At 45.9% G+C, this 20,283-nt stretch overlaps 1 protein-coding gene across 1 annotated transcript in view; it reads right to left on the reverse strand.

Annotated features, from left to right (window-relative positions):
* Tbcd (tubulin folding cofactor D) overlaps positions 1–20,283 on the reverse strand; it is a 95,694-nt gene that overhangs the window by 17,158 nt on the left and 58,253 nt on the right. The window contains exons 11-12 of the mRNA XM_075693650.1: positions 16,125–16,325; positions 8,848–9,134 (exon numbers count right to left, since the gene is read on the reverse strand). Coding sequence (XP_075549765.1) covers positions 8,848–9,134; positions 16,125–16,325 — 488 coding nt within the window. The remainder of the gene's footprint in view (positions 1–8,847; positions 9,135–16,124; positions 16,326–20,283) is intronic.

Raw genomic sequence — 20,283 nt, forward strand, 5'->3', positions numbered from 1 at the left:
TCACAGCGAAGGTACACGAAGGCGCATCAGGGCCTCCGAGATTGCGCATGTTTAACCACGTTACGTGCACCATCTCAGAGGCTATATAAGGCGCAGCTGGTGGGTGACGCTAGCAACCTGCCAAACCGATGTGTGCTTGGCAATGCGTGATCGCACGCTGTTCTATTCCGCAGACAGATGGGAGGCAGTCTGTGAGGTGACATCTGTTTGTATGAAATGGTGCGGGGCGAAAATCTGTTCGCAACAACCGTACTCTAGCATGTTGTAGAGTAATGGATGTCGGCCGGGGTCACTGAAAAATTTGTATCGCCCCAAAATTCGTACGAGCCGTGATCGTATCACCGAGATTCTACTGCAACCACAACTGAAATGCAATCCGCGTTTCACAAGGCAGGCGCACGGCCGGACTCGACTCTCTCCTCCGAGTGAGTGGAGTCCGGCCACGGCAGGCACTGCACTTGTCAGAATAGGGCACCAGCTGTTTCTCTTAGACTCTTACAGACTGGCACATATCCATCTCTTGCCATTCTACACGGTTTACCCCGACGTATATCGCAATGATGCCTGCCCGTCCTGCGGGCAGACCTCCGCTCTAGCGCGCATGCTCTGGGAGTGTGGGTCGAGATGCTCCAAGTTCAGCAAGGAGGAGTGGGACTCGCTTCTGCGTAGCCCCGCTCTAGACAAGCAAATCCTGGCTGTCCGGCGTGCCCGTGACTGGGCCGGTGGGCTAGATCTGCCAGTCCCGACGTGCGACTAGCCGGGTGTCCGATGAGTTTGCGTCCTCGCCAGACCTCCAATAAAGTTCTTTCACTCACTTGTCAGCCTTTCCAGTCTCGCTACCGCACTCACGGAATGCCTGTTGAACATTAGTGCCATTGTGATTTGGCACGATGCCAGTGTCATGTCTCGTTTACGGCTGCACCTCCTGTGACCATCCCAGCAGGGCAATGCGGATTTTCCAATTTCTGTCAGTAAAATGCGATCGACAGCGCCATGAAGCCTGGATTAGGGCTGTGAAGCAGGAAGATTCGCAAGGGCGTTCGTGGCAGCAGTCAGCAGCATCTAGACTGAGCGGGAAGCACTTTGCGACAGGTATGTATTGGCATATGCAGTTTACCTCTGTGTTTTTGTCATTACTGACTCATACAAATAATCTTGACGAAGACGCAAATGTATGTTTAAGCTAGCGAAACAAATGACCTCAGAGCTCGCGCGCCCTGCTTGAGTGAAACGCAAAGTATTTTTTTTTTCCTATCGTCTCTGTGCGTCCGCCGCTAGAACGCCGTCATTTCGCAACTTCACACTATGTACACTTGCAGCTTTATTAATGCTCAGTGAATGCTTGTGATGCCGGTGTAGTAGCCAAGCTCACCTGCACTGCCGGGCTGACGTGGGAAACAGCGTGCTCTGTAGAAGTAGTTGATAGTGCTAGTTAGCAATCATTGCTAGTTGTCGTTTAGTCATTCATGTCGGCACTAAGTAACGTAACATTTACTTACAGAAGGCGTTTATGTTCATTTAGCGAATTGGGATGTAGTACGGTATTTACAAAGGCTCATTTTCCTGTGCGGTATCTTCTGGAGTAGAGTGACGCGTCTTAAGTATAAACCCCATGCAAGCGATCTTGCGCATGACAGCGACAAGTGACGCAACTGAGATGGCTGTCGTGTTCGCTTGTCGCCTACGAATCATACCCCATGCACACGATGACTTTGAGTGACGTCTCCCCGGTGTTGCTGGTATGAGGGCAGCAATGTAGGCGCCGAAACTAGCATGACGTGACTAGTGTTGGCCCGATCTGTCGCTTGAAGCCATCACTCAGTGCTGTCGCGCACAAAATCGCTCTCATGGGGTTTAGCCTTAATTGTGTAACCGACACATTTCAAGGTCGACTTTGCTGTCACCCAGACATCTGCACTTCATACCGACACTATTTGTATACACGGACTAGCCCAAAAAAAAGGACGCAGTCGACCGCTGTGTCCGTGCCGCGGCAAGTTCTGAGAGGAAGACAGGTGCCCCACAAACAGGAGGTACATATAACCGATTTTGGTCATTCTGACCATTTTTTGGCATTTTTGTAGATGTACACACACTTCATGTGGGTAAATAACATATGCAACTTTGCATTCTGTTGGCCTCCCCACTGCCTGTGTATCTATGTACGCCTAGCACTATGGCACACCATAAAGCAAGACATGCAGTGGTGAAACGTGATATTCACCCTAAGAACTACACCTCATACCCTATTTGAGCCATGCATTTTTATGTGTACTCATGCTGTTTTATTACTTATTCACTTTATGCCACAGGTGCAACAGTTTCAGGTCAAGGAGGAGCTTGTAAAGTGTTGCCAAAGCTCTTCTTCCAGCCGTTCGTCACGCTGAAGAAACCTCCGGGTACAAAGCATTCACCAGTGGTCTCCATGGCTAGCTGACGATGACAAAATATGATGGCGTGTGTACGTTGTTTCGGTCTTGTCTCACACGCTGCTTGTTTGGCCGCGAGTCTCGCGTGGGGCGGCTGTCGCGGTGTCGCGGTGCCTGCTAAATTGTTTCTCGTGGCCACCGCACGGTGGCACCACAATGCATCGCAAAAGGCGGATTAAGCATTTTAAGGCACTGTAGTAACTCATGGGTGAGAAGAATTTGGGAAACCAAGGGGGTCTGTTTTTAGGGCAACCTTAAGAAGCCAACAGAAAATGAAGCCAAGGAAAGCATACAAGTTCACTGTCCAGTCAATCACGCACTGCACAACACCTGTGGTTGAAAGAAGGCTACACATCTACATAAAGGTCGCAAATGACAGTGGCTGGCACTCCTAGGCTAGATTTAATACACATACAGTGAACCACAAAATTTTGTGGACCACGACATCTCAGAAAATGTTCAATTTCCGAGCAGCCTGTAACTGTAAGTCAGTAAAACCATACATCACAAAGTTGTTCGCATATGCTAGTAGAAGCTGCAAATGTGAACATGTGGCTGCATTGTGAGGCTGCAGAGATATTCAATAGACCAGAAGCTTGGGTTTGTTGGTTTTTCATCCTGGTGTTAACAGCGTAATTAGCAGCGCTCGTGGTGTCGTTTTCTTGTCTCGTGTCCCCATCTAATTGAACTGTTAGTAGCACCAGGAGATATTTAGCTTTGTTTTTATATTCCGTGGTCCATAAAATTTTGTGGTTCACTGTACAGTTGTGAGCCATGTGGGAAGCAACTCCTTATTAGTTTTCAAGGAATAATTACCAGATATAAACCCGAATATAAGTCAAGATTTTTTTTTAGAGGAAACAAACAGCCAAGGTTGTTTCTCGTTTTCCATAGCAGTCTTTAGCACATTATGAGCCACTGTCTGGTCAAGTCATGGTCAGGGGTCGAAATATATTCCGGTTCATACGGTACTCACTGTGTGTGGATTTGAATCTAACGTGTTGATATACAAGTAAAATTCACAATGACCATTCAGGGTCAATAAACACTTTTGTGCTGGGTATGTGTGTGTAGCCCCAAAGCTTCTCAAAGCAATTTGGGCCTTCCCTTTCATATTTACAGTAGAACCTCGTTCATACGTTTTGGAAAAAGATGCGAGAAATAACGTACTAACCAAAGAAATGTATGATCCAAAGCGACTAAAAACTCTGACCAACTCAACTGTAGTTGACGTCTATGTAATGTGAAGCGTTGTGCGAATTGTTGCACACGAGGCATGAGACACTCGTCGAGCTGGTGCTTTGTTGTGGGCGGTTTTGCTGTTTTCCTATTGCAGTGTTTTAAGACTGCAACAGGAAACTGAAATGAAATTGAGCTGGTGGGCGATGCTGGACGCCAATGAAGTGAAATGTGGCACTCACATCGAGCCGCCCACAGCAGGCAACGGCAGTACGCTACCAACGGCACTACACTCCACGCGCTGTGAAACAGATAGGTGAAGATGCTTATCGCAATACGGTTGGTGGCGATAGCTGTGAATGCGGTGTGCGCCGCCGCCGGAGAATTGCTGGTACCGGAATAGGAAACTGAGTGCGTCTCGGCGTTTTCATGTGAGATGGGCGAGCGAATATTGTGGTGAAGTTGCTGCGGCGGGCTGCTATACACTATTCTCAATCGTGTGTGCGTTGTGCGTTGTGCGTTTTCTTGTTTACATAGGATCGAGCGGCCAGAAATCCTATCATACGATTGCGGTTTAGTGATGTAGTCGATGTCAGTGCCTAACAGTTGTGTTTCCCAGAAAAGCATGAACTGGTAAAAGTAAGTGCAACTCTACTGGATCATTTTTTGTGCTCTCAATCGCTAACATTAGTGCCAAGAAATTGTACAAAACAGGATCGTATCAAGAAGGTTCTACTTATAGCTTGGCATAATTGTGAGCTTTGAAGATACTAATTACAAAGCTGGCATTTTCTCCCTATTTTCATGCATTATACAGCAGACTCATTAATTTGACTCCAGTTAATTCAATTTTCCGGTTAAATCGAACTCAACCAAAGGTCCTGGCTGGTGCCCTAGCATTTATATGGGTGCAAACTTTGGTTCTTTTGATCCTGAAATTGGCCTTGACTAAATAATTTGAACGTTACCAGTCAGCACACGTGCTTGACCCTTATGGTGACTGCAATTATAAGTAGAGGTGTGCAAATATAAAAATTTCCAAATATGAATATAGTATGAACACCAAGCTTCGAATACAGTCGCCAACTGATTTTTCGGACTCCAAAAATTCGGACATGCTCGATTATTCGGTCTGCTTTGCGGCACCGCTATTCTCCCCATAGACCATAATGTATAACAACTGCTGAAAGTACGGACACCCTGCAAACTCTCGTCTGATTTTTCGGACACTCCTTGAGCCAACCCGATCGAAAGCACCATGCACCGAATCTTACCAGTGCATAATTCAACTTGCTAAACATCATTTTTGTTTTGAACGGAGCCTCCTTGCTGCCCCACGAAGTGGCGCTACTGTAAATCCCCGCTCATCATCATCGTTTCTGCCTGGTTCGTAGCTACAGCAGCTCCGGTCTCAGCTTAGTAAGCCATGTCAAGACAATCCAGCAGCTGATTAGTCTCTTCGTACACGATGCTGCGAGTAGGCCATGTTTTTCATTTATGCGACTGGTGTCGGCGTGACAGCGTGGTAATGTTTGCTTTCTGTGCTGTGTCGAGGTTGCGGTCATGCAACGCGGCGTACGGAAACATTACGTCAAGTGTCTAATGGCACCGACAGTGCCTGCGCAGACTGCGCTGAGGAATGCCAGCAAGCGGGTGCCGGGAGGCCTAAGATTTGTCGCCTTCCGATGTGCTCCCTACTGACGCCGAAAATGTTCTGCCGAGACCTGTGCAGTGGTTGCATTGCAATACTGGACACCGTCTCATTTGACAGTTTCACAGGTGCTGACACTGCCGTACTGACATGCGCAGAACTCGACGACGACGAGATCATTCGTCAGGTTTCTGCTGCACCGCCAACCGATGACTGCGAGTCGGAAGATGAAGCACCATGTGCTACGCTGCCGTCGCATGCGGAGCTTGTACAAGCAGTGACTGTGCTTTCAGCCACCTATAGTGACCGTACGACTCTCTCCGAGATTCAGACTTATCTGATTGCACGTAAACGAAACAGCGTGCAATGGCGAATTCATGATTTCTTCAAGCCTACTGCTGAGCCCGAATGAGTGCGGGGAAATAACGGATTTCTTTTTGTTTTCTTATTTTGCTTTTTCGGACACCTGTTTATTCGGACATTTCCACAGTCCCCATGAAGTCCGAATAAACGGTCGACGACTGTATTGAATCAAATATAGAATAATGATATGCACATCCATTTATTAACAAGTTGGGTTAATTTGCTATGTTGAAACATTGCAATCGCATTGTCAATGTTAGAAAAATAGACTGGTTAGCTGTTATACAAAAACACTGTGTACAGTGGAACCCCGTTCATACGTTTTTCACCGGACCGGGGAAAAAAAACGTAACAGCCGGGAAAACGCAACAGTGAGGAAAGCTCTGAAAATGAATGAATAAAGTGCAGCTTCAACTATAGACAATTTATTTCCACAGAGTGCGCTTAAGAGTTAAAAAATTCCAGAATGGTGGCTTGCCGTTTCTTTCGCTCGCTAGAAACCACCACATGTTTCTCAATAGCCTGGAAGGCCGCATTGTTGTCAGCGTCGCTGTGAGGTGCGACGTACCTGCGGAGGCAGTCCAGAGCCGCGACGGCTTCTCCAAAGCTAGGATTTGGCAACTCCCCGGCATCATGCGGCTCGTGCTCCTCGTCGTCACCGCGCCACGGCAATGGCAACGGACGAAGGAACATCCGCGGGAAATTTTGCCCTATTTGGCGTAGTCATGCTAACGTGCTAACGATTGTTTAGTATTGCTGCGGAGCGCGCGCGTCCGAGCAGTCCGGTTGCGCGCGGCGCGGCGTGGTTTCGCGAGAAACGTAAACAAGAGACGAGAGCTGGCCCGACAGGCGGAGCAACGCCAACTTCCGGCTTCACTTTAGCTTCACAAAGAGTGACGTGTGGGCCTCTCCGCCTCTCCCGAGTTTCCTTCCTCCGTGAGTCGACCCATCCAAAAACCACGCGGTGACCGTAATCACAGTGATGATAGTGAGAGCATTTTTCACGAATGGCCACTTAGTGGCGGCCTCTCGAACTGGCCTGCGGCTTCTTGCAGCCAGTTCTATAGCCAAGCCCGGCCAAGCCTGGCCAAAACTCGTCAAAAGCCAAAATGGCGGTTGGAGCGCGTTGCCTACTTTAGCCCAGGTGGGTTCGGGGTGCTAAGTTGCGACGTATCATGCGGGAACGTTTTCAAAGCTACTACGTAACAGCGGGGTTCCTTATACATTGGATCCTATGGAAGCTATGCCGGGACCGGATGAAAACGACGTAGCAGCCGGGAAAACGCAGCAGTGAGGAACGCAACAGCAGGGTTCTACTGTATTTGGCTTCTGTTAACATGGTAAATTTAGTAATTCCCACTAGCTGTCCCCGTCAGCCTAAGTCATCAAATGCCTGCAAACTCAGAGGCATTCAACCCTGTACTAGTTGTCACTCATCGCACTTGCTTCCAAGCAATAAGCTCAGAATTGGGGATGGCGCTGCAAAAGGGAAAAAAAGAAAAAGTGCACCCTCGCTGTCTGCAAACCCATGCCCCTTGCTACTGAGAGGCTGGCTTTCCCGCAAGTTTAGACATTTAGTCGCTAGGCATGCTTTATAGGCATAATTTCGCTAGCAGCACGAAAGCATCACAACATTGAGCACAAAATCACCCCAATATTTTTAGATTAGATAGAAACAAATGCTAAGAATTGTGTTTGCTCCCACAAAGCCAGCAATATATTCGATTTGATTCGAATATTCATATCGAAGCAAATATTCTGACGTTTCCGAATATCTATTTTTCTAATTGAATATCAATATTAAAAATGTAACATTCTCTAATATTCGACATGTTCAAATATTTGCACACCCCTAAGTATAACCAGTATAACCCCTTTAGTAGAAGTGTCAGTCTCAGTGGAGCTTAGGGGTCAGTCAATGTGTTTAACACACTACTCCTGTCGAAAGCACCTATTTTTGGCCTGCTCTAGCAAGATTCTCAAGCCATAACCGTTGTTCACAATATCCGACGACTATGATAGTTATCCAATTTGAACATGCGACGTTCTTATTTCGAGAAAATTGGGCCGGAACTGCCTGCGCAATGCAGTGGAATATGAAACAAAAATCACTTTCACAGAGTTCGTGTGCTTTACCGCATAATAGAAATATATTGCGCCAAAGTAGACTTTAAGAAATTGGCCATCAGTGGGTAACGCATATTACACCTTGCTTATGTTTTTTGGTAAAAAATCAGTTGCACATTAGCTTTCTACTTTGTTTAGGAGCTTTAATGTCACTTCTACATTATCTTTCTACTTTGAACACACAGAAACTTGGTGCACGTTTGATTTGGGGCCATGTCAGAATTGGGCAAATACCACTGCCAAGTGAATTGGCAGTGTGTTTCGAAGTCTTTTTTTCTGCATCTTGTTAAATTTGACCCGCCGCATAATGCGATCAGTTTCGTCGGTCCCATCAGGGCCAAATTAATGGAAGTCGACAGTATGGGGTTCCATAGTAGGCTTCCCCATTCTTCTAAATGAACTACACAAGTACTGAAAAGAGTAGATGAAGATGCGCCCACTACAGTAGTACAATTGGCAGTACATCATACGTGTCTTGCAGAGTTTGTGACTTCAGCTCCCGCCAGCAGCAAGCCGTTTTTTTTTCCCCACTTCCACTTTCCTTTTTTATAATTATAAAATGAAGCTTTTACAGTCACAGTTTCATTTTAGCAATAATTCTAAGCTTTATCCAAAACACATGGTTTGTTTAATCTATGCTTTCCTTGTCTTCATTGTCTGATAATTAATTCTTACTGATAATTAATTACATGTGTTATCCAAAAACCATAGTTCATTTCACCTAGGCTTACCTTGGCTTTGTTGTCTGCTGGTTTTGTATGGTTGCAATAATTTATGCAATACCCACACACTTTCCTTTTCAAAATCTTCACGGAGTACTAACTTTGCACGAGTCAGGGTAATGGCTAGCTACTGACACTACATACAAAGTGTTAAAATGCTTTCACAGTGATGAGTGACGAGAATGAGAAAAATCAGCATCTCTTTGCTGGTTCTGTCAACACCAAGAAAAACAACACACCAGAGGGATCAGCATACATCAACCACATACTGCAAACTTTTCTACAGCTATCTGAGCTGACACCATTCACGCTTGATTTGGACACATGCACTAGCGCATGTACAGTGGTGATAACAGTGTCAAAAGCCTCGACGGACCTTAAATGACGTCATGCAGGCTTTCCTGACGTTGGCTCCCGCGTCTCCCCTTTTTGGGCAGTGCGTGTAGTCATCCATTCCTTGGATTAGGATGTCGAGTATGGTTCCAATCTGGGAAGGCGACACGCCTCCTTCCTCGACCCCAACCGAGATGCAAAAACGTGCCAAGGAAAGCACCGCCTCAGTTTTTGAGTCCGAGTACTCCCGGCCCTCTGCTGTCGCTCTGGCCGTGAGTCCACGAAGGATCACTTGGAAGTACTTCTTGTAAACAAAGCTTGGCAGGGATCCTGAAATAGGAATGCAAGATATCTTAAAAACCAGCTGCAACAACATTTCTGAAAGCATGAAAAGCCTAGTTTTAGGCAGTACAGATCTACAAGAGCACTCATAAAAAAATCTTACGTCTGAAATATGAGTGCGTGCATTTTGAAAAGCTAGCAACAGAAATTTAGAGGATGCTTAAGCTTCGCCTTTAAGAGTGGAATGCGATAGCACTGAAAGACCCCTTACTGCTTTTCATGCATCCCAGCAACTGAAGCTTATGTAATGCTGGCTGCGAACACTATGCACCAAGGCGAGCTTTTTGGTAGAAACGTGGCCTCTTGCGTGGGTCGATCTGCTGTTATTGTCTCGCACTTTTAATATTTCAGTCTGAGAAGAGCTAATATAAGGCCATGCACTGTCGGTGTTTTTTCCATTACATTGTTTGTGGGCTGCCATTCTCAAAATTTCGAGGAATAAAGGCTCATTCACACCGGCGATTGACAGTGGTCGCGCGACCAAGTTGGTTGTGCGATGGTCGCTTTTCTCGAAAAGCGTCCATTTTGGGCCAGCCGCTCGGTGCTCGATTTTTCAGTCGTGCGACTGTGGTCGCAAAATTGATAAAGCAATCAGCGGTGCACCGGAAGTGATCTTTCATGTGTCTACGTCCGGCCTCCTCCCGCGTCGCGGCAAATTCCACGTAGATTCCGAGAGTTCTCGCTGAGAACGATAATCTCCGGGATTGCGACTTGCAGGTCGCGCTCAGCCGGGCTTGCTGGTGTGAACATCATTCGCCTTCGGTCGCTTTTTGGTCGCGAGTCACAAATGGTTGCGCGACCTCCTCAAGTCGCCGGTGTGAATGAGCCATAATTTTGTAAAGAATGAAAGACAAGGTACGAGCAACTTTGGTGGTAGAGAAATGGTTGGGTATGCATGGTTCGTAATTTGGTCCGGAATTCTTTTTGCCAAGGCGACGACGACGCTGGATGCCGATGTGGGATGTTGGATATTTTATTTATTTATTTATTTATTTATTTATTTATCATACCCTCAAGGTACGGTTGTACATTGCAGAGGGGAGGGGCAAAGTAAGTAAATACAGAGGCAATCACAAAATAAGGAGGGAAGGCAAACAACATGGCAAAAAACATCGTATACAAAACAAGAATGGTAAATAGAAACTTGTGAGCGTGGCAAAAATACATGGCGGAACAAAATAAAGAAAGGAAAGAACATACGATATAAAAATACAAGCAATAATGTAAAACAATGGCATAAAAGCAGTTATTATACAGAACAAGCAAACGCAACAATTATTTATAACATGAAGCTTTGAAGTGTGCTTTTAAAGTTATTGGTGTCAATAATGCTTGTAAGTAATGCGGGTAAGTTATTCCAATCTTTGCTCGTTTGGGGAAGAAATGAGTATGAAAAGCCAACGGTGTTGCAGTGCGGAATGTTTACCTTTTGGCGGTGGTCTATGCGAGATGAAATGTATGGTGGTGGTTGGACAAAGATAGAGCGTAAATATGTGTTATGGTAGTAGATTTTATGGAAAAGACATATGCGAGATAGTTTTCTACGGGTTGATAACAGCGGGAGGTGAAGGAGAGCTTTCATGTTAGTGACACTCGCAGTTCTTTGGTAGTTGGTGAGAATGAAACGGGCTGATCGATTCTGTATTGCCTCTAGAGAGTGTATGAGGGTGTCATGACCGGGGTCCCATACTGATGACGCGTACTCTAGTTGTGGGCGAATGTAAGTTGTGTACATGGGCTTTTCATGGGCTCCTTAACGCTCTTGCATTAAAAACGCTTGTAATGCTAAAACTAGAAAAACTGTGAAGAAACTATAAATGACAATTGCAAACATAAACAAATAGAGCAACTCCATAAAGCTATTCACTTTGTTAAAGGAATGATGGGCACAAATGTGTATCCTATTTGTAACAGCATATTTCAAATCAAATCAAATCAAGTTTATTCATTGCAAACAAAGAAATGTTTACATTTTTGTTTTACAGACGAGGGTCCCAAAGTCGAAGACAGTAACCGGGACCCTCGGTGGCTAATTATAAGAAAAAAAAAAATTACATAGGTGGCAGGACAGAAATAAAATTTATAGAATGTACACAGTGCTTGTCATTCCATCATGTCATTTCGTACAGGAAAGAGCCGTTAACTAGCACATCGGTAGCAGTGGTATGGGGGCCATTCTTGTAAAGGAATTTGCCGTGTGGTGTCTCCAGCGGCACGAGCGTGCGCTGCGCCCCAGCATCTAAATCCTCAGATGCCACAAAGCTCACACGCGAAAGCATGCGCGTCTCAAAGAGCTAGTTGGCTTTAGGCAATGAACGTGACCAGCAACTTGGTTATGCAAGAGCACGTCTTCTTTGCATCGGCACCTTCGCATCGATGGTGAAGTTTGAACCACCCACCACCAAGTGCGAAAGTAGGCGAGACGCAAAGAAAGCTACCATATATACTCGCATAATGAATGCACTTGCATAATAAACGCACCCCAAAGTTTGCTCCTGTGCAGTCCCACCGTTGAACGGCCGTGCTGTAGTTTTTCAGAGAAACTAGAATCTTTTACTCTTGCACATGTGTCCAGAGCAAGCCCACTTAATCTTGATGCCCGTCTCTGTGTTGGAAGTACTTAATAATTCCATCTGAGAAACGCCGAGAAGCTGGCAGCAAAGACATCGGGAGAGAACACTGGTGGCAAACATGCGGTCAGAACACGCTGCACCAGAGCTTCCCCAGACCTGACAGAAAGAGTGACCACGAAACGTTGGGCCTGTTCTTACTGCATGCTTGCTGGCGCAAAGGTACCTTGCGGACTGGACAGAGCAAAAAACGCAACTTTACTCTGACGTAATAGGGGAGTGCGTGCAATGCGCGGTGGTGCAGCTGGCAGCACAGGAGAGCATAGTGGGAAACAGTGTCACATTCGCATGTCTGTTGCTCGCTTTTCTGCATCTTCGGTTTTGCTGTGTGCGATGGGCCCTAAGTCAAGTTATACACCTGCTGCGGGATAGAGAGCTCATCTGCTCACAAAACGGAAACGCTGATCAGACAAAAGATAAACTTTGACATGCTGATGAGAAGGACGGTCAGAGGAAAGAGGTGCACACAGTGTGCTTGTCAAAACAGATGCGGAAATGTAGTCCTTTAACGTGATGCTTGTGATCACGACACACGGCCGGAAGCGGCTGTGAGGACAAGCTGTTGTGGAACCAAACCACCAAGGTACACGTGGTAGCGAAACTTCTATAGAAACCCATACGTCCTGCAATGGCCTCTTGTGGAGGCACAGCAGCACCATCAACATTTCACGGGGCTAACTTTTCAGCATAAACAGATCAATGTTTGCCATTTGAGGTTTGTCGTGCCAAATCGTTTACTGTACCAGTACGTATCACATCACATTTGCTACATACACAGATAACATAACAGTACAAATGAAGCATAAGTAAAGAAGAATATTCGCCACAACATCGCATCACAAATTAACACGAACACAATTGCTGACCCATCTGTATTTACTGTCATCATTCTATAGCAACAGGCATTAAAATGGTGGGCCTTGAGAGTTTTGCATGAATTGAGAGCAATGGGTTCACCCGGATTTTGAACTTAGTACCACGTACATGTGCCCTTAGTACTAACCAGGCATGTACCCTTTTTCTTTCTTTTTTTAAATTGTATGCTACAATAAAAATCTTAATTTTAGACTTTCGTATGTTTACTTGTTCTTGGCAGTGTTCTTCCTGCACTTCTTTCCCACGCGAGTCCATTCGATGCGGTTCCTTGTTTGCCAAGTAGACAGGCGTACGACATCACAGGCGTACCTGTGAGATTCACCTTATTTCATTTCTTTTTTGCGGGTTTACGCATCTTTATGGCGAGTGGCAGGCGTGATTCATATTTGCACTAGTAAAGGTACCCCCCCCCCCCATTTGCATTGAAAAAGTTACCTTGGGTTCCCATAATATTTACCCTGCACATTAAGTGCACCTCGAAGGTTTGCTTTGGTTTCTTGAGAAAAAAATTGCATAGATCCCATGAGTATGAACAGTGTTTGCTTTAAAAAGAAAATGCCTCCATTTTCAAATCCAAATGAGAGAGAACTTGGTTCGTTGGCAACTAGCAGAGCCTGGGCACGACCTCCAACATTGAGTGGCGTAGACAGCACCCTGAAGACCTCACAGGCCATCTTCTGTGATCTGCTACATATCTGCTACCTGACCAGTACCAGGTGGCTTTGCCATCTATTAAGGTGCTGATTAAAGTCTGCTAACAAAAAATTTAGATGATTATCGGCTCTGCGGCGGCTTTGCTAATGGCACATTCGGATGGTTGCTTTCAAGCGCTCTCAATGAGTGTTTTACACTCAGCTGAGTGAAAATAGAGTGTCTGGGACACATTCGCATAGTTCACTCGGAGCGCTCGTAGGCGCTGTCACCTTCAAGCTGGGAGCATGATCGAGATCTGGCAGATAATCCATTCAGGTGGCTCACCTGATTGCTCCGAGAGCAGCCGAACATTTTGCGGCTACAATATCAAGAAAGCCCTAAGAAAGCGCAGTAGAAATACTACACTCCAACTGGAAAGTTCGCAAGCTGGTTCTTTGTCATCGCTTTCTCACATTTCAGTACTTACAAACAGCTGACGAATTCCTTCGTCTGTTATAGTGCAGACAGACCTGATACACTGCTGGCCATTGCTGCCCTGCCAATCTTCAGCCCCTGCCAGCATTTCATGTATTCGCTGAGTGCACATTTCAGGCTTTATAGAAACTGGCTCTTTGTTGTTGCTTTCTTCCGATTCAGAATTCAATCAATGACAACTCGCAGACACCTTCGACAATCAAAGTACGGAGAGACCTGCCACAAGACCGGTTCACCATGGCTGCCCTCTCTTGCAACAGAGCGACAGAGGACAGAGACATTCTGCTTCACTTGCTGCCACAAATTTATCTTGCATACTTGGTGTGTTTAGCTGACCTCTCTATAGATGGCACAACAAATATGCAATGTTTCTTTTTTGCATCACTTCTGGAGAACAGAGAATGCATTAAAGACACAAAATGAGTACAGCAGAACCTTGTTGACATGATCCTGTTATGTACAATTTTCCCATGCCAATGTCTGCTATAGAGAACACAAGAAATGACCCAACACAGTTAAGGCACATTCACACCGAAAGTGGAGTGTCTAAGCGGATATGCGGATTTTCAAAGCGACGAGGCGGCACGTGCCCGCACCTTTTCAGACCAGCCGCGTTGTCTGGCTGTCCGCGCTGCCGGGAAGGCGGGGCATCTCGCAATATCTTTAGCAATTTCAGGGACGTGCCGCCATCTCGCGGCACTTTGGGTTTGTACGCGCACTTTCGATATGTTTTTTCGTCGTTGGTTGGCGCGCTCCCGTCCGCTATCTACTTCTGCAAAATGATGAGCTCAGACGAAGAAGACGAGATCGTTGGCATTTTAGTTGCCACTTGTATAGTCGCTTTTCAAGATTTGTTACAGCGCAACACAAGACAAGGACAAAAGAAGGTATAAAGCGACAACACGGCGCCGTGTCGTCGGCCCAACTGGCCCAACTTGCCGTTTTGACGCTTTTCAAGAACAGAAGCGAAAAGCCCAGAGAAAGTCATTTGTTTACATTCGTTCACCAGCGCTCCGCCGTGTCGGGTTCTGATTGGCTGTGGCCAAAGCGGCCAACTTGTTCGCATGGAAAAGATCAGTCCCTGCACGATCCAGCCAAGCGGACGCGTATTTTCCGCAAAGCGGAAAATCCGCGGCAGCTTGGCCGGATTCGCTTGTCTGCTCCGCCTTTGGTGAAGGTGCCTTTATGCTTATTTTTTTACCATTTCATATGTTCCTGGAAAATGTGATCTTTTGCATTAACGTTCAGTAGTTTGCCAAACTGCGATCACACGATACGTTTCCTGGCCAGTATATCTCATGTAAAAAGAAAAGGCGTGAGGGGCATGAGACAAGAACCGTAGCCATCCGCAGCAGTAGCTTCCATGCAATGCTCGCCCGCCCGCCCGCCCGCCCGCCCGCCCGCCTGCCTGCCCGCCCATCTCACATGAAAACGCCGGCATGCACACGGTTTCTTATTCCAGTAAACCTCCTCCTGGGTTGTCGCCTGCCGCATTCACAGTTATAGCCACCAACCCTACTGCGCTAAGCATCTTCACCTATCTATTTCACAGCATGTACCATTGGAAGCACACTGCACGCTTTTAATAGGCGACAACTCAAATGTGCCGCTGTTCCCTGCTGCAGACGGCAGAATGATGTTAGTGTCATGTTTCGCTCTGGCGAGATCGTAGGCATCGTATTCCAGCATCGCCAACCAGCTTGATTTCGTTTGCCATCTTAAAGAACTACGCAATAGGAAAACAATGTGTGCCTCTCGGGTAGCTTGAACCCCACCAACTCCACGTAGGTCGCATCGGCATCTCGTGCTGAGTGTGCATGTCAGAACTTTCCACCGAAATGCCCCCCCTCAAAGGTGCTCAGACAAGTCGAATTTGATGAGCGTGCACGTAAGTTTGCCGAAGCCGCAAAAACGACACACGTCTCGTCTCGGGCCGCTCAGGCTCCACCAGCTGCATTCGTGTCTCATATTTTGCATTACGTAGATGTCAACTACAGTTTAGTTGGCCAAATTTTCTAGGGACTTAGGATCGTACATTTTCCTAATCAGCACATCTTTTCTGGCATTTTTTTCAAGAATGTGTGAACAATGTACTACTGTATGTGTACTCTGAAGTGGCAGGGTAAGGGTTAGAGTTCCATCTACCTCCTTTTGCTTTGTCATTGATACTGATGTTGCCTCTTAATGATACACCTATCCTGCTTGAAGGTATTAATAAGTTTGCTGTGGGAGTTGGCATTTTTTTTTACTCATTTGTTGTGCATTCCTTGGCATTCATTTCTAGTGTCCCTTTAATTAAACAATCAGTAAATAAACCAACGAGTACCATGCCTTCAGCACTCACCAAGTGCGTGCGCAAAGTTGCAACGGACGCCTTCCGTGCCCGAGTTGAGCCCTTCCAGGTACTCGGTGACAAGAGTGTCGCAGATGGTGTCCTCGTCCTTGCAGTACTCTTCCAAGAACGGTGACAATGCCGCACAGGCATTGGCCCTCAGGCTGCGTTCGTCACGAAGAAGGCACCGGCTTATCACAGACAGCCACTTATCTGCAAGAAAGAGCAAACTGAAGAAGCAAGCTGAAAACTTGCACTGGCAATGAGATCGCAAAATATTTATGCCTACACATCGAGCTTTGCGAAAATAGCAAGGCAAGCATGAAACAGAGCAGTGTTGTGCTGTGTCAGGTGGCAACTGCTATACTGCAAGCTTGTACAATAACGAGCAAGAGCTTGTGGATGATGAATAAGGAAAACTGCTACGATTGGGGTGAATGTCTCGTTTTCCCTTCATGAATTTCTTCTCTCCACCTTGGGGGTTTCTGCAGAACTATCGCACCATGAATAAGGACCTTCTAGCAGGCTAGATATGCGTCCTAGCATTAAGTACTACAACACGTGCTTGCATGCTAACAAATGGAGTGCATGCCCAAATCCAGGCTGCACAGTTACGCCAGAAGAAAGCGTAAATCTTTTAAGCTAACGATATGGTGTTCAAAGTTTTGAACACGGTAGTAACACATAAGAGGTGTGCCCGGGCAGCCCACAGGGCCCGGTCAGGTCCGGCCCGGCCCGCAAGCTGGGTACGGGCAACCCGGCTGATCTTAAGTCAGGCTCGGTTGGCGTTTGGACCTACAGGCACCCTTTATCGGGTGGGACGGCACGGCATCAGAGCCCGACTTGGGTCCGAAATACTTGCTAGCTCTCCACTTCCAGAAGAAAGTGAGATTACCTGCACGGCCAAATGCTTGTCTTATGCTGTCACGCAGTAAAGGAGGGAACTGGGTCTTGCAGACAAAAATGTAACAAAAAATATAAATTTTTCATTTATGTTACATATGTAATCTACGTATCACGGCACACTTCCTGAAAAAAAAAAAAAAGACAACGCTAGTTTGAAACAATATGTCAATGAGAGAAAAAACCTCACTGTTGTTATGCCACAAAAATGTTCAGTTTTGTCCATGAAAGCATTAAAAATTACTATTTTGCCATTCACCATTCTAAAATCACTTATCAGAGCCAGGCATTGTGGTCTTGCTTAGAAGAGCATGTTTTCTGCCTCGCTTTCCTGCCTAAAATGCATGCTTTCTTGCCAAATTTTCTGCACCCAGCAGAATAAAATAATTTTCTCACATGTGATTACTTTTTTTGCACATTTCTGAAATAATTGTTTTTGGTCATAAGCAATTTCTCACAAAAATTATCCAATTTTAATAATTTTCTTTTTATCTGATAGATAGGCACCCAAGGAGTGCAGTAAGTTTGTAATACCATGTTTGTGAACCCTAAAATATTTAGAAATTTTGAGGCTGAGACAGTGACGACGATTTAATGACGAAGAACGAATGATGTTGACGGAATGACAAAGGCGGTATGATGACCACGGCATGTAGGCAAGGAGAAGCTGAATCTTAAATGATGACCACGATATAATGACACCGGGACAATGATGACATGAACATAATGGGATGACAACGACTGTGTGATCAGAGTCGTATGACGAAGTTAGGATGAGGATAATAACCACAAGAGCATGAAGATGATGTTATAAAAAACGGATGCATGATAACAACTGTCTAACAAAGACACAACCCTGACAATGGCACGAGAACAGCGCATAATCAGGGCTGAATGACAGCAGCACGGATCAACGAAGTATGACGACAATGGTAAGACGACGAAGCCATGACAAGAGTCAAATTAAGAAGTTAGAATGGCGATAATAGAATGATCGTGACGGCATAACGACAACAGTATGACAATGAATGCATGACAATGAATGTATGACATTGATACGACAATTTATAAATGATGCTGATGGTGGTATAATGATGACAATGTGATGATAATGACGACGACGGTATGACGACAACCACACGACAATGGGATGACGACAACGACATGAGCACAATGGCATGACAACGGTATGACAATATATACATGATGGTGACTGCCTGACGACGATGGCATCACAACGGCTGCATAATCACGATTGAATCATGACAGCTCGTCGACTACAGTCAACGACTGAATTTTCGGACGCCCAAATTTTCGGACATGCCTGATATTTCGGACGTCTTTGCGGCACCGCCACGAGCCCCATAGAATCAATGTATAAGGACATCTGAAGTGTCGGAAAGCATTGCACCGGATGCACGTATATAGAGCTGTGTATGTTGAGTGAGATAAGAGCTGCACTATAGGCATCGCAGGCAGTTTTAATTGGAGGCAAACTTGGCAAGGGCGCCTCGAATGATAAATTGTTTTGTCTAAACCGAAACAGCGCGAATTGGTAGGCTGCATGAAAGAAAGACATTCTTATTGAATGACAGGAAGTTATTCGGCATATATCTGGCGATCACTCAGGAAATGGTTGTTGTGGAACGAAGAGTCGGTTCTGATGTACGTCGCTATAAAAACGCGCGAGATAGTGTCGAGCAGCCTATATTGGCTTTTGTGTGTGTATATATATATCAATTCTAAATATTGTAAGGCAGTTTGTCGTGTGCGTATCATGGACACGCATGCTTATATCGCCTTCCGTTTCCCTACCACGGTTGCGCTTTAAAACCAACAGCGCGTGCATGCGATCCCATAGATGAGATGAATACATATATATAGAAAAGTATCAGTCATAGCTCTCGTAATATAGCCTTCTGAGCCGTTTCCCTTTTCTTTTTCTTCTCTTTTTTTTTTCTTTGAAAGAAGTCCTATTAGGGTTATTATAATTACACGAAGGTATTTCGCCCTCGCCAGCAGCAGTACTTGAGATAGCTATTCCGGCGGCTAGCTTCCCAAGCTATGCGTGCCGCCCCCGCACCTGTTTAAGCTTTTTCCTAGACGCTAGAGCTATACAATGTCCGCGCAACCTTGAGCGATCGGAAAGCACGTTTTCCACCCTGGGCCGGCGGAGAGGGGAGACTTTGTTCTGGCCGCGAAGCTCTCTACATCTCAGTAAGGTGCCTGGCGGTGGTCTCGTGCTGACGATGCCCTCTCGGTGAGCGCATATTTCCCCCCCTCATCTTTTAAGAGATTCAATACATACAAGCATTTGTCTCGCAAACCAGATTTATTTCAAGGGAATTTTCCACGTCTCAATAATTTCTCTCGTCGTATACAAGTGCTGATTGCCGTGTTATAGTTTGTTAACGAAGCTTCCCCTCAAGTCTAAATATTTTAAGGCAGTTTTCCTAGTCTGTAAAGCCGCTCGAGTTCACGCTGCTCCTCTGGCGGCCATTTTTCCAAGAAATTATGCCTTCCAACCACTCAGAATCAGCAAAAATCGACTGCCGCGGACAACACCAGTCCCTTTCCACATAAGTATGAGGCTCGGAGCAGGAGCTTTGGCGCTTGAAAGTAACCGTTGGCTTGACGAACCAACCGACCGAGCTACCTTTCCGGGCAACATTGAAGGATCACGAGTTCAAATCACATGTTATGTTCCTTTTTTTCACTTTTTTTTTCTTTCTTTTAATGTATTTTCCTTCCTTTTATCACTGTACGGAAACCCTGCTAAAAAAAAAAAAAAGATTATATATCCTCAATTATGTGTGGCCACACATGTGCAGGTCATAAATACCAGGTTCACTAGCCGAGTGCCATCCATGCGGTATAACCGAGCTCAGATTGGTCCACCTTGACTGATCAAATAGGGCACCACTGTAGGTTAAATGAGGCGTACAACTCCTGCGGGACCCGCCGTGGTTGCTCAGTGGTCATGGTGTTAGACTGCTGAGCACGAGGTCGCGGGATCGGACCCCGGCCACGGCGGCCGCATTTCGATGGGGGCGAAATGCGAAAACACCCGTGTACTTAGAATTAGGTGCACGTTAAAGAACCCCAGGTGGTCGAAATTTTCGGAGTCCTCCACTACGGCGTGCATAATCAGAAAGTGGTTTTTGTCACGCAAAACACCATAATTCAATTTTTAATTTAACTCCTACGGGGACGGTAGAGTATCCGTCTCCAGTGCAAGAGGACCGTGATTCACATCCCGGTGCCGCGC

Source organism: Dermacentor variabilis, chromosome 5 (assembly GCF_050947875.1).
Source record: "Dermacentor variabilis isolate Ectoservices chromosome 5, ASM5094787v1, whole genome shotgun sequence".
NCBI classification, from domain to species: Eukaryota; Metazoa; Arthropoda; class Arachnida; order Ixodida; family Ixodidae; genus Dermacentor; species Dermacentor variabilis.